General features: G+C 35.7%; 1 protein-coding gene across 1 annotated transcript in view; it reads right to left on the reverse strand.

Annotated features, from left to right (window-relative positions):
• LOC106882843 (hsp70-binding protein 1) overlaps positions 1 to 12,230 on the reverse strand; it is a 26,379-nt gene that overhangs the window by 3,239 nt on the left and 10,910 nt on the right. Inside the window, exons 2-5 of the mRNA XM_052968017.1 lie at positions 6,302 to 6,473; positions 2,809 to 3,030; positions 1,212 to 1,367; positions 1,065 to 1,116 (exon numbers count right to left, since the gene is read on the reverse strand). Coding sequence (XP_052823977.1) covers positions 1,065 to 1,116; positions 1,212 to 1,367; positions 2,809 to 3,030; positions 6,302 to 6,473 — 602 coding nt within the window. The remainder of the gene's footprint in view (positions 1 to 1,064; positions 1,117 to 1,211; positions 1,368 to 2,808; positions 3,031 to 6,301; positions 6,474 to 12,230) is intronic.

Consider the following 12,230-nt stretch of genomic DNA (forward strand, 5'->3'; position numbering starts at 1 on the left):
GCAAGTGAAATATTCTATAGAGGCACATAAAAAGCACCATCTGAACGTGGCCAATGCCAGTGCCGCCTTGACTGGCTTCCGTGCCGCCAGTGGCATGTAAAAAGCACCATCTGATCGTGGTCAATGCCAGCTCCTCTGGCCCCTGTGCTGGTGGCACGTAAAAGACACCCACTACACTCTCAGAGTGTTTGGCGTTAGGAAGGGCATCCAGCTGTAGAAACACTGCCAGAACAGATTGAAGCCTGATGCAACCTCCTGGCTTCCCAGAGCCCAGTCGAACCGTCCAACCCATGCCAGCATGGAAAACCGACGATGATGATGATGATGAATAATTACATAGATATACAAAAAACACCCCCAGCTAATATTAGTTTGATATTAGATAATCCAAGGGAATTAACTCAGTAATACACCGAGTCAACTAACAAAACGTTATGTATCGGTTTCTGGAAAGCAATATAGATATGGTCTATTACAGATTGAGAGCTTAGCTTCCTATCAATCAGAAGTGATAGAATTCACTTCATAATGCAAAAAGACATTAGATGCAGTTCATTACAATCATGAATATAAAATACAATACTTGTGAATGTAGTTGTTCTAATTTTGCTTTTGTAATAATTTCCAATAAAATTTTCATAGAATGCAACAATAATTTTTATTTGAAAAACTCTTTAATTTTACAAGTACATGTATTTAGTTATTTTTATTACTTAAATCTGTTTTAGGATTTACATCACAGAAACTTAAAATCCACACAGTTAAAATTAAAAAGGCCCATTCCACAAAGATCATGGTAGGCAGCAGACGTAATAATCTGGTCCAGAAGTTGGAATTGCAACCTCATGGTTCTAGGTTTGAACCACAGAATCTTGAGTACAGCTTGGAGTTGGACTCAGGAGTATGGAATTAGGTAAATGGAAACCGTGTAGAAGACTGTCATATATGTATGCAATAACCTTCACTGATGTACAAGATCATAAAAACAGAAATACTGGTCATAGACTCTTGCTTCTCACTCTCAGTCATGTAGTAATTAATGTAGTAATTAATCTAATGGAAACTTGTAACTAGCAACTTTACTGTTCATCAATTTTGATACGAAATTTTTAAAACCTAAGAAATTTATGCAAAAAAAAAAAATCTAAACATAATACAACAATTAAAAAAATCACCTCTAAAATTGGAATACTATAATCCATAAAACCTACCTTTCACTGCAGGCTTTTGGTTAACAATATTCCGCAACAAGAAAGCAGATTTTATTTTGAGCTTTTCAACATCAGCTTGCATAGCTCTCATCAAGTAAGAGAACCCATCTCTTTTGATAAAATTATCTTGTGCTGATGGTTCTTCTCGGCATAAACCTGTTGTAGATAAGAGGAAACCATTCAATAGCAATGCATTTTTTTTTATACATATATATATATTTTTTATTTAGAGTTATGATGCTTCAATCTCTCTCTTTCTTGCTGTATGTACATACACACACACACACACACACAAACTGTCATCTCTTTTAATTGAATAAATGCACAAGAGCAGTGACAGTCAATAGTAAGATTGGTAGAGAATCAGACAAAATAACTTGTGGCATTTAGTTAAATTTTTTAATGTTCTGAGTTCAAATCCTATTGTGATACATGTTGAATGTAAACCTCTCAAGACTGACAACATATATACTGGGGTGAGTGTAAATGACTATACTCTAGAAAATGATGCCCCAGCACAGTTATAGTACAAGGACTTAAATTAAGAAAAAAGTGCACTGGCTACATGATGAAGAAATTCACTTTGCCAATGTGGTTTGAAATTCAGTTCCATTGTCGAGTACCTTCAGCGAGTGATTTCTATTTAACTTCAAGCTGATGAACGACATGTGAGTGAATTTGGTGGATGGAGACTGTAGGAAGCTTGTCATACATGTATATGTATGAACAAGCTAATTTTTGATTAACAGTATTACCATATCTCTGTAGAGTTAACCTTGAGAGACATAGCTCCAATCGATCTAACACATTTAATAACAAATTAATGATGGCAATATAGCTTGAACACAGCTTAGATACAAGACTTAGAATAATTAAACTGTTCCACAAAACTAATGTCATCTTTTTGAGCATGGCCGTTGCCAGTACCGTGTGACTGGCCCTCGTGCCGGTGGCATGTAAAAACATTCACTACACTCTCGGAGTGGTTGGCGTTAGGAAGGGCATCCAGCTGTAGAAACTCTACCAGATCAGATTGGAGCCTGGTGCAGCCTGCTGGCTTGCCAGTCGTCAGTCAAATCGTTCAACCCATGCTAGCATGGAAAGCAGACGTTAAACGACGATGATGATGACGATGAATACATTAAATGTGTTAATTATATCTCAACTATTGTTGTTTTATGTGGATGGTGTCCCTGAGCAATTTATTTCACTAACGTATATTATAACTACCTTAAATATAATAACACTAACTTTATTTAATACTCTTTATTAAGTCCACAGAGCAGATAAACTGCTAAATAAGATAAGCTAGAGCAATATAAGTGTGAAATATGTCTCCAAGAGAAGCTTTAACAGATCACTCAGACTATACAAGTTGTAGCAAAGTATTTCCTTGAAGGATTAAAAAACACATTGGACAAGCTGATAGCAGTTGGAACACCTTTGGTTATTTGATAAAGATTGAATTAGGGTAAAAGAACAATACATTTTAAGTAGTGACAGCCTCTATTTGGCAGATAAATGGGCAACTTTAAAAACATATCAACTCGTTTGAGCTGTTCCAACATTTTATAATGTAAGAAAAGAAGCCTCTTACATGAAATAGCATGCAATGCCTTGATACGGACACTGGTAGTAGAATCATTGTCCAATACATCCATCATTGTGTTGAGTAACTCAGAATCTAATACTGCCTTCTGACAGAATGGGTTATTTTGAACAAGGGCTGCAATAAGGTCGAGTGTCCTCCAGCGTAATTCTGAATTAGGATCATGAAGAAGACTGGGCAGGATCTCAAAACCTCCAATTTTAAAGAAATCTAGAATAAAGAGAAAACACAAAAATATGATGTAATTATAATTCTCAAACAAATTAACTAAAAAAGATATTTTCAAGATAAAAGAATTCTTAACAAAGACAAAAAAACCCCACCCAAACGGTCAATGACATCAATCCCAAGTACCTGACGAATTCTTTATTTTATATAGACAGTAAGCCTCATAGGTTATCTAACTTTGGAAATGCAGGATCAACTACACCCACCCAGGGTATATAGGATGAGTTACACTGCATCTACAAGGATATAATATGGATTACAGTTGGCTTCAGCTGGCCTCTACTCCTGATTATATTTGTACCACTCCCAGAACATTTTATGCATTTACCCTGGGCAATGCCCTTCTCCATGGGTGCACAGTGCATTCCCCACTACTGTGGACTTGGTTGATCTGTTGACTTGTGGAGCTTATGAGCCTTCATAATATACTTTGATCTCTTATGTTATTTCAGTGTTTGCGTATTCACAGATATACACACGTGTATATGTTAATGCACATGTGTGTATATTTTGATGTACATGTAGAGGTTTTTGAGTGTATATGTAAGTATATATATATATATATATATATATATATATATATATATATATTTAATATGTGTATGATTGTATTTTGTATGTATATACAGATATACTCTTTACTCTTTTATTTGTTTCAGTCATTTCACTGTCGCCATGCTGCAGCACTGCCTTTAGTCGAGCAAATCGACCCCAGGACTTATTCTTTGTAAGCCTAGTACTTATTCAATCGGTCTCTTTTGCCGAACTGCTAAGTTTCAGGGACGTAAATACAACAGCATCAGTTGTCAAGCGATGTTGAGGGGACAAACACAGACACACACACACATATATACGACGGGCTTCTTTCAGTTTCTGTCTACTAAATACACTCACAAGGCTTTGGTCGGCCCGAGGCTATAGTTGAAGACACTTGCCCAAGGTGCCACGCAGCGGGACTGAACCTGGAACCATGTGGTACATAAGCAAGCTACTTACCACACAGCCACTCCTACTTTACTCCTTTTTATATATTTGTGTATGTATGTATGTATATTATATTTTATATGCATATATATGTATTGTCTTACACTGGATACTGAAGTGCAGTATAGAACCCATTACTCAGCCCAATTTTGGCTGCATGTCACACTTTACTGTGTCCCTTTTTTTGATACATATACATCATCAAAATACATATGCACAGGAGTGGCTGTATGGTGAGAAGCTTGCTTCCCAACCACATGGCTCCAGGTTCAGTCCCACTGTGTGGTACCTTGGGCAAGTGTCGTCTACTATAGCCTCAAGTCAACCAAAGCCTTGAGTGGATTCGGTAGGTGGAAACTGAAAGAAGCCTGTCAAATATATATATATGTATTTGTATGTTTGTGTTTGCCACCTCACCATCGTTTGACAACCAAAGCTGGTGTGTTTACGTCCCTGTAACTTAGCAGTTCAGCAAAAGAGACCGATAGAATAAGTAATAGGCTTACAAAGAATAAGCCCTGGGGTCGATTTGTGCGACTAAAAGCAGTGCTCCGGCATGGCCGCAGTTAAATGACTGAAACAAGTAAAAGAATATATATCATTACTGTTCTTGGCTCACATGGGGCAGTTGGAATTTTGTTGAGGCAGGTTTTCTACAACCAGAGGTCCTTCCTGTCACTAACATTCACTGTTTCCAAGAGAGATAATACTTTGCTATAACCAGACATGTTTTTAAGGAAGATTGGGTATGAAGTACAACAATGTTTATATATTAGAACAAATATAACAAGAGCACTCAGAGAGCGCAAACCTCCACCAAGGCAATACCAACGTCCTCTCAATGATTAGCCAGAGATGATTTTTAAAACGAGAATATCTGAAATAAACTCGACTGTTTTCACAAGTATGAATACTAAAAATGAACCCGACCACTCTCAAAACTTAAGTAAAAAAACTGGAAAAATAATCCAGAATCTTTGTCCGGTACCTGATCAATCCCAATGGTAGTCATGGAATGTGAAGGTGGCTATAGAAAATTTAGTAACAGCAATAAATAGCTTTTCCTTATCTAATACAAGCCAAAGTTAACAAATTCACCATTCAAAACAGTTACAGCCTAAAGGGAGATAATTGAGAAAGACTTGAAAGTTAACATAAGCTCGTAATCACGTAAAGTAAATATAACAAATAATCCAGAATCCTTGTCCAGTGCTGAATCGATCCCAAAATCTAATCAGTTCATGCCAGTCACAAGGCCAAACATTCCTGAAAGTTTCATCCGAATCCATCCAGCAGTTCTTGAGCTATCTTGTTCATGGACAAACAAACAAATGTAACTGAAAGCAATACTTCCGCCTTCGCTAAGGCAGAGGTAATAATTGTTAATCCAACAAAGAAAACCTCTCTGCAATTGCCAGACCTGCTAAAAATATCAGCCAAATACCACCATATCATTTTAAAATACGGAGAGGACACTTTCAATAATGAAATCAGTCCTAGATATCATTAAACCATTTGATACTAACCCACCGGAGAATGCCCTTCGTTCTATGATAGAAACTTCTTGTTTTAAGAATTATCTAAATTTTAACCTTCCAGCAAAATTTTTGTTAATTTATATTCCAAACTTCAGCTAAGAATGAGAAAATTATTTTACAAAATTCAGCATTAATTGTAAAAAAGGAAGGGTATTTCAATAAAACTTTGGAAAGGAAAGGGTTAAACTGATGGGTCAGGGCTAAATAACAGCAACAGTAATGACAATATGAAAACAGTATTAGTTCTTATCAATGCAAAACAAGTAAAAGTGTAAATGTATAAGAATTCAAATTGGCAGATGACAAAAGCAGAACTCAAGAGATGAAGGCAGTTTTTTTTACATATTTGATAACAGAGCTACTTTGTTCAACTGAATTCAAAAACTCTATATAGTTTCTGTAGAAATAGTGGCATCAAATTTTGGCACACGGCCAGCTATTTTGGGGAGGAGTAAGTCAATTACATCAACCCCAGTGTCTAACTGGTACTTATTTTATCGATCCCGAAAGAAAGAAAGGCAAAGTCAACCTCAGTGGAATTTGAACTCAAAATGTAAGGACAGACGAAATGCTATGAGGAATTTTGCCTGGCATACAAATGATTCTACCATCTTGCTGCCTTAGTTTCTGTAGAAATATTTATTGAAAGTTCCTAAACTTAGGATAAGGTGCCATAGCCATGAAAAGGAAAGAACTCTTAGCATAAGAAAAATGAATTGAATATCACTTACCAATTGCAAAATCTATATATTCACACCATTCAAGCAATTCTTCAAGAGCAGCCTCCTTGTCATCATCTTCATTTTCACTATTTGGAGACTTTAGAATACGGATACATTCTTTCATACGCCTAACAGGACTCTCAGTCAAGCTATTGAGTGCTCCTTCCAGCCATTCACGATCCTAAAAGATAAAGAAGACAGAAAAATGGTTAATCAAAATTAGATTTTATTATTTATATCTTTAAATAGAAGCAGCTATCTTTCTGATTTATTCAAAGAGACTATTAATATTCAGGTAATTCATAAATGAAATTATTATGAAAGAAAGAAATCATAAATAAACGACAACAACGATGATTTCAAACTAAATTTAAAATCTTTTATGTCAAAATCTATACTAGTTATATAAAACATTGAAAAAATGTAATTCTGTTTATGAAATGCTTAAAGCAAAGTTGTAATGCATTCAGTTTCATGAACAAATTATAAAATAAATCAGAATTTGTTTCATAAGACCAAAATATTATTTGCAAAAAGGAAATATTACATTTTTTTGTATAGTCTTCAATAAGTTTCTCACCTTTTTACAAACTTACCCTCAATATATTCTGAGTACTGGACCCTCAAAAGGAGAATATTAACTCTCTTAACCCTTTTCATACCAACCAACCAAGGACTGCCTTAGTTTCTTTCTTCTTTTTTTAAAAATAAACTTCTTGTTTTAAATTAAAACTTTCCATCAAAGTTTCATATTAATTTGTCCCAAACACTAGCTTAAAGGAGTCCTTTTTACCTGCAATTTTAGGGAAGGAGTAAGTTGATTACGCCAACCCCAGTGTTCAACTGGCACTTTTTTTATTGACAGATAAAGCTGACCCCAGCAGAATTTGAATTCAGAGCATTGAAAGACAGAAGATACGCTACTAAGCATTTTGTCTGACACCTTAACAGAACTGTCAGCTTGCAACTTTACACCAGCTTAATAATGACAACCTTCATCATCATCATCATCATCGTTTAACGTCCGCTTTCCATGCTAGCATGGGTTGGACGATTTGACTCAAATTCTTCATTATCTTTTAAATGAATTGAAACAAAGGCAATGCATTGCAACAGCAATATGGTAACAAAAATCATTTTGTAAGGACACTCAAAAAACTCTGCTAAACAGTATGGATTCCTTACCAGATTCTTCCTCTTACATTTTGAAATTACACTAATTCAAATTGGAAATTAAAAAAAGAAAAGCTTTTTTTAATTTTTTTATTTTCCACTAAAGCAGTACATTAAATATAATCAATCCACACATATGCAGTATAAAAGATTGCAGCCAGCAAAAGACTAATCCAGTATTGCAGAGACTACCTATTTACATCATGGAGAACTGTAAAATCATCATCATTGTTTTTACATGTGCTTTTTCTATAACATGGACTGGACAAGATTTCTTGAGGCAGCATGCTATGACCAGATGCACTTCCAGACTTGTTTTTCAAGCAAGGTACTTTTTCACTGGTCTTTCATTGAAACCACAAGGTTCAGTTATACATGTTGCCAACTATCACTGTCCTTTATCACCTCCTTTGAGATCAGACTTCACCACTACATTCTAGGTTTCCCTCTTTCACGGATTCCATCAGTTCATATACTGTATAAGTCATCCAATTGCACATAAAATTATACTTCTTATATACTACTGACTTTATGAGCAAAGGTTGATAAGTTAATTGATATAAATTAATGATAATCAATAATGATCAATGTTGATGATTAACACATAAAGCGTGACGGGTCACAATCGTGGCCATCAGGCACAGGTCGACAGGCCACGATCATGACTCAGATAGATGCATTTAATTTATGGGCGTTTGTTGGGGTCTAATGTCACTCAAACACCCTTTTGAGTTTTCTAGTTTCTAATTCAGTTTCTTTTATATGTCCTAAAACTTCTGCAGTTTTTTTTCATTAGATTATTATTTGTTTCTTTAGGTAATGCAATAAATTTGTGTTCAAAAAAAAATTACTTAAAAAACATTTATATACTACAAAAGTTATTAAATGCAAAAGGGGCATTACTTCTGCTTTCTTTCTTCCTATCAGCCCCTTCACACTTACTTTGCTCATTCCACTTTTCGTTCTTTCATTCCCCCTCCTCTCTCCTCTTTCACTTCACTCTGTCCCTTCCATTTTTTTTTCACCCCTCCTTAATTCTTCTATCCCTCTGCCTCTATCTCTCTCTTCTCTCCCCACGTGACCAGTGTTCTGCCAAGCTTGACCGTTCTTTCTTGGTTCAACTACCATACGTGCAACATCTATATTCCTCCTTGTACCTGTCAAATCTTATGCCCCTGTTGTAAGGCTTTACTTCCACACATGCCAGCTTAATTTAATTTGTCCTTAGTCAAAAGACGCCTGTTGTTATGTCCTGTTATTTGTATTTGTGTACCATTTCTCCGTTTTTGCCGTCCTTGTTTTCGTATACATTTGCTTGCTTTCTTCCAAGGAATCTAGTGCTCTTAGCTTAGTTTTTCCTTGGGGCTGGCCAGATTGGAGCAATCTTAAGTATAACTAGCCAAAATTGCAAAGATAATCTGAAACTTGACTGAGGAAAGAAAACTCCAAATGACACGTCCTTGTTTTCTTTGTATCGTCTGTCTAAATATAGCGGTGTACGCACACTTTGCCCCCCCCCCTCTCTCTCTCTCTCTCTCTCTCTCTCTCTATATATATATATATATATATATGCATATGTATTATTTTTCACCAGTTTCAGCTCGAGAGCTGCCGCCATGCTGGGGCACTGTTGTTAGCTTTGCAACACTTTCACTAAACCTCTAATATATGGCATTTGATGAATGAGGAAGTTTGACATTGTTGACATTGCTGCCCTCATCTGCATTTCTTGCCACAAGGTAGGTTCATCCGGAACTCTTAACAGGAGATTCAGTTTTATTTTGAAGATGCCTACATCCACCCCATGTAGGTTCTCTCAGGTTTTGAAAGGAGAATAGTGCTGCTTGCATGGGTTAAACAGAATTTGTTGACGCAGATTTTCTCCTATTTCCTGTTATCCACACTCACTTGTTTCCAAACAAGGTAATGTTTCCTCATAGACAGACATGTTTTGCATGAACGACTGGAAACAACATCACATGTATAGCAGTGATGCTCGTTTACAACCAACATATGATGTCAACACAATAGTATACACAAACACACATAAATATATATAATAGACTTCTATCAGTTTCTGTCTACCAGATCAACTCACAAGGCTTAAGCTGGCCCAGGGCTATAGTAGGAGTGTATGTACATATATCATCATCATCAAACGTCCGCTTTCCATGCTAGCATGGGTTGGATGATTTGACTGGTGAACCAGATGGCTACACCAGACTCCAATCTGATCTGGCAGAGTTTCTACAGCTGGATGCCCTTCCTAACGCCAACCACTCCGAGAGTGTAGTGGGTGCTTTTTACAAGAACTTACTGTGATACAGAGAGAAAGAGAGAGTGAGAGAGAGTAAGAGAGAGTGAGAGTGAGTGTGTGATACACACATCATCATCATCATCATCATCATTGTTTAACGTCCACCTTCCATGCTAGCATGAGTTGGACGATTTGACTGAGGACTAGTGAACCAGAAGGCTGCACCAGGCTCACACACATATACACCAAGAAATGAGGTGTTCATGGTTGGAATGCTTTTGGCTACAGAATTAATAACAGCAACAAATTCTACCATCCATCTACTTCGACTGAATATTAATGGTAGCACAGCATCATTTTATAGTCCAGAGTTTGAACACTAAAATTCCAGCTATCCACATCTGACTGTACAGAGCAACTGCAGTCAAGTGCTGAAATGAAACGAAGGAAGTCACACAGATTTGTGAAAGCGTATAAAAGTTAACAGGACCATGGGCAACAAATTCTGTCCATTTTTCTTTTCTTTTTATAACAATAGTTCTCTCAACTGAAATATATATTGCAGATGAAAAGAAATTTAAGAACCATTCTAAATAATTATTAGTCATGGCTGTGAGGAAAGAAGTTAGTATTCCAACCACATGGTTCCAGGCTCACTCCCACTGCATGACAACTTGGGCAAGTGTCTTCTACTATAGCCTCGGGCTGGCTAAAGCCTTGAGTGGATTTGGTAAATGGAAAATGACAGAAGCCCATTGTATACACACACACACACACACACACACACACACACACACACATATATATATATATATATATATATATATACAAACACATACATATATATCTCATCATCATCAGTGTTTAACGTCCACTTTCCATGCTGTCATGGGTTGGACAGTTTGACTGAAGATTGGAAAACTAAGCGGCTGCACCAGGCTTCAATCTGATTTGGCAAGGTTTCTACAGCTGGACGCCCTTCCTAATGCCAATCACTTCGAGAGTATAGTGGGTGCTTTCTACATGCCACTGGTGCGGGGGCCAGTCAGGTAGCACTGGCATCGACCACACTCAAATGGTGCTTTTTACGTGCCACCAGCATGGGAGCCAGCCAGATGGCACTGATATATATACACACACACTCACACACATATATATTTGTGTGTGTGTGTGTGTGTCTTTATGTCTGCCCCTTCTCCGCCACTTGACGACTGGTGTTGATTTATGTGTTTATGTCCTTGTAACTTAGCAGCTTGACAAAAGAAACTGATAGAATAAGTACCAGGCTTTAAAAAAAAATAAGTAACAAGACTGATACATTCGACCAAAAATTTCTTGAGGTGGTGTCCCAGCATGGCCAGTCTAATGACTGAAACAAGTAAAAAAAAAATCTCTAAAACAATGGAACTGCACTACATACAGAATACAAAATATGTTGAGTTTATTTATTTCTTTTTTTTTTGTTTACATGAAATAAAGATTTATTTTTATTTCAGGTTTTGCTAAATACCATTTTAGTCACCTGTGGTGTGTGACTAAGAATGATTTTACCTATTTCACAAAGATGATGTTTTTCAAATTCATGTCAAATGGTCTATGCGATTTAGTCTATAATAGAATCTAACCATTTCATTTATTAATTATGCGCGTAAATATTACGGGAACTGAATATACATGAAGAAATCATCATTACATTTGACTTGTATAAAAATATTTTTTCTTCAATTCCATTAACTACTCAAAATTGAAATTTTAAAATCATTATTTCATCGATTTCAAAATCACCAGACAACACACACACACACACGCATATTGCATACACATACACGTCTAGCCTTGTGAAAACAGTATTGAAAATGATTTCATCTACATATGGATACATCGAAAACCTTGTGACTAGAAGAAAAATCAATAAAATCACATTAACATAATCTACGTCACTCAGATACAACTTACTCGAATTTATATCAGAAATATTGAACATTATCTACAAGACAAGTCAAGTGATATAAAAACTACTATAAAAAATCATATTTAGTAAATATCAAATGTACAAAATATATATATCACATTAAATCTATGCAAAATATTGATTGATTTTGTTACCAATCTATTACGCTACTTTAAAGTCCATTCATAAAAATTCATTCATACATTTTCCATTCACAAATTCATCACATGATCAACCCCAAGGTCGAGGTAGAAAGGCTCACAGATACAGAAACAAATTTAGGAGTTACCATACACAAAGACACATACATAAATGCTTATACTTTTTTTTTTATATAGATACATACACAGATGATGTACATATACATAGGTATGTGTATATACATAAATATATTGATACATACAAATAAATACATACACACTCACACACATATATATACACATACATACATAAACACATATATATACATATACACATACATACACACATACAAATATATATATATGCCTATATATATTTATATATATATATTATATATATATATATATATATATATA

This window comes from Octopus bimaculoides, chromosome 5 (assembly GCF_001194135.2).
Source record: "Octopus bimaculoides isolate UCB-OBI-ISO-001 chromosome 5, ASM119413v2, whole genome shotgun sequence".
Classification (NCBI taxonomy): Eukaryota; Metazoa; Mollusca; class Cephalopoda; order Octopoda; family Octopodidae; genus Octopus; species Octopus bimaculoides.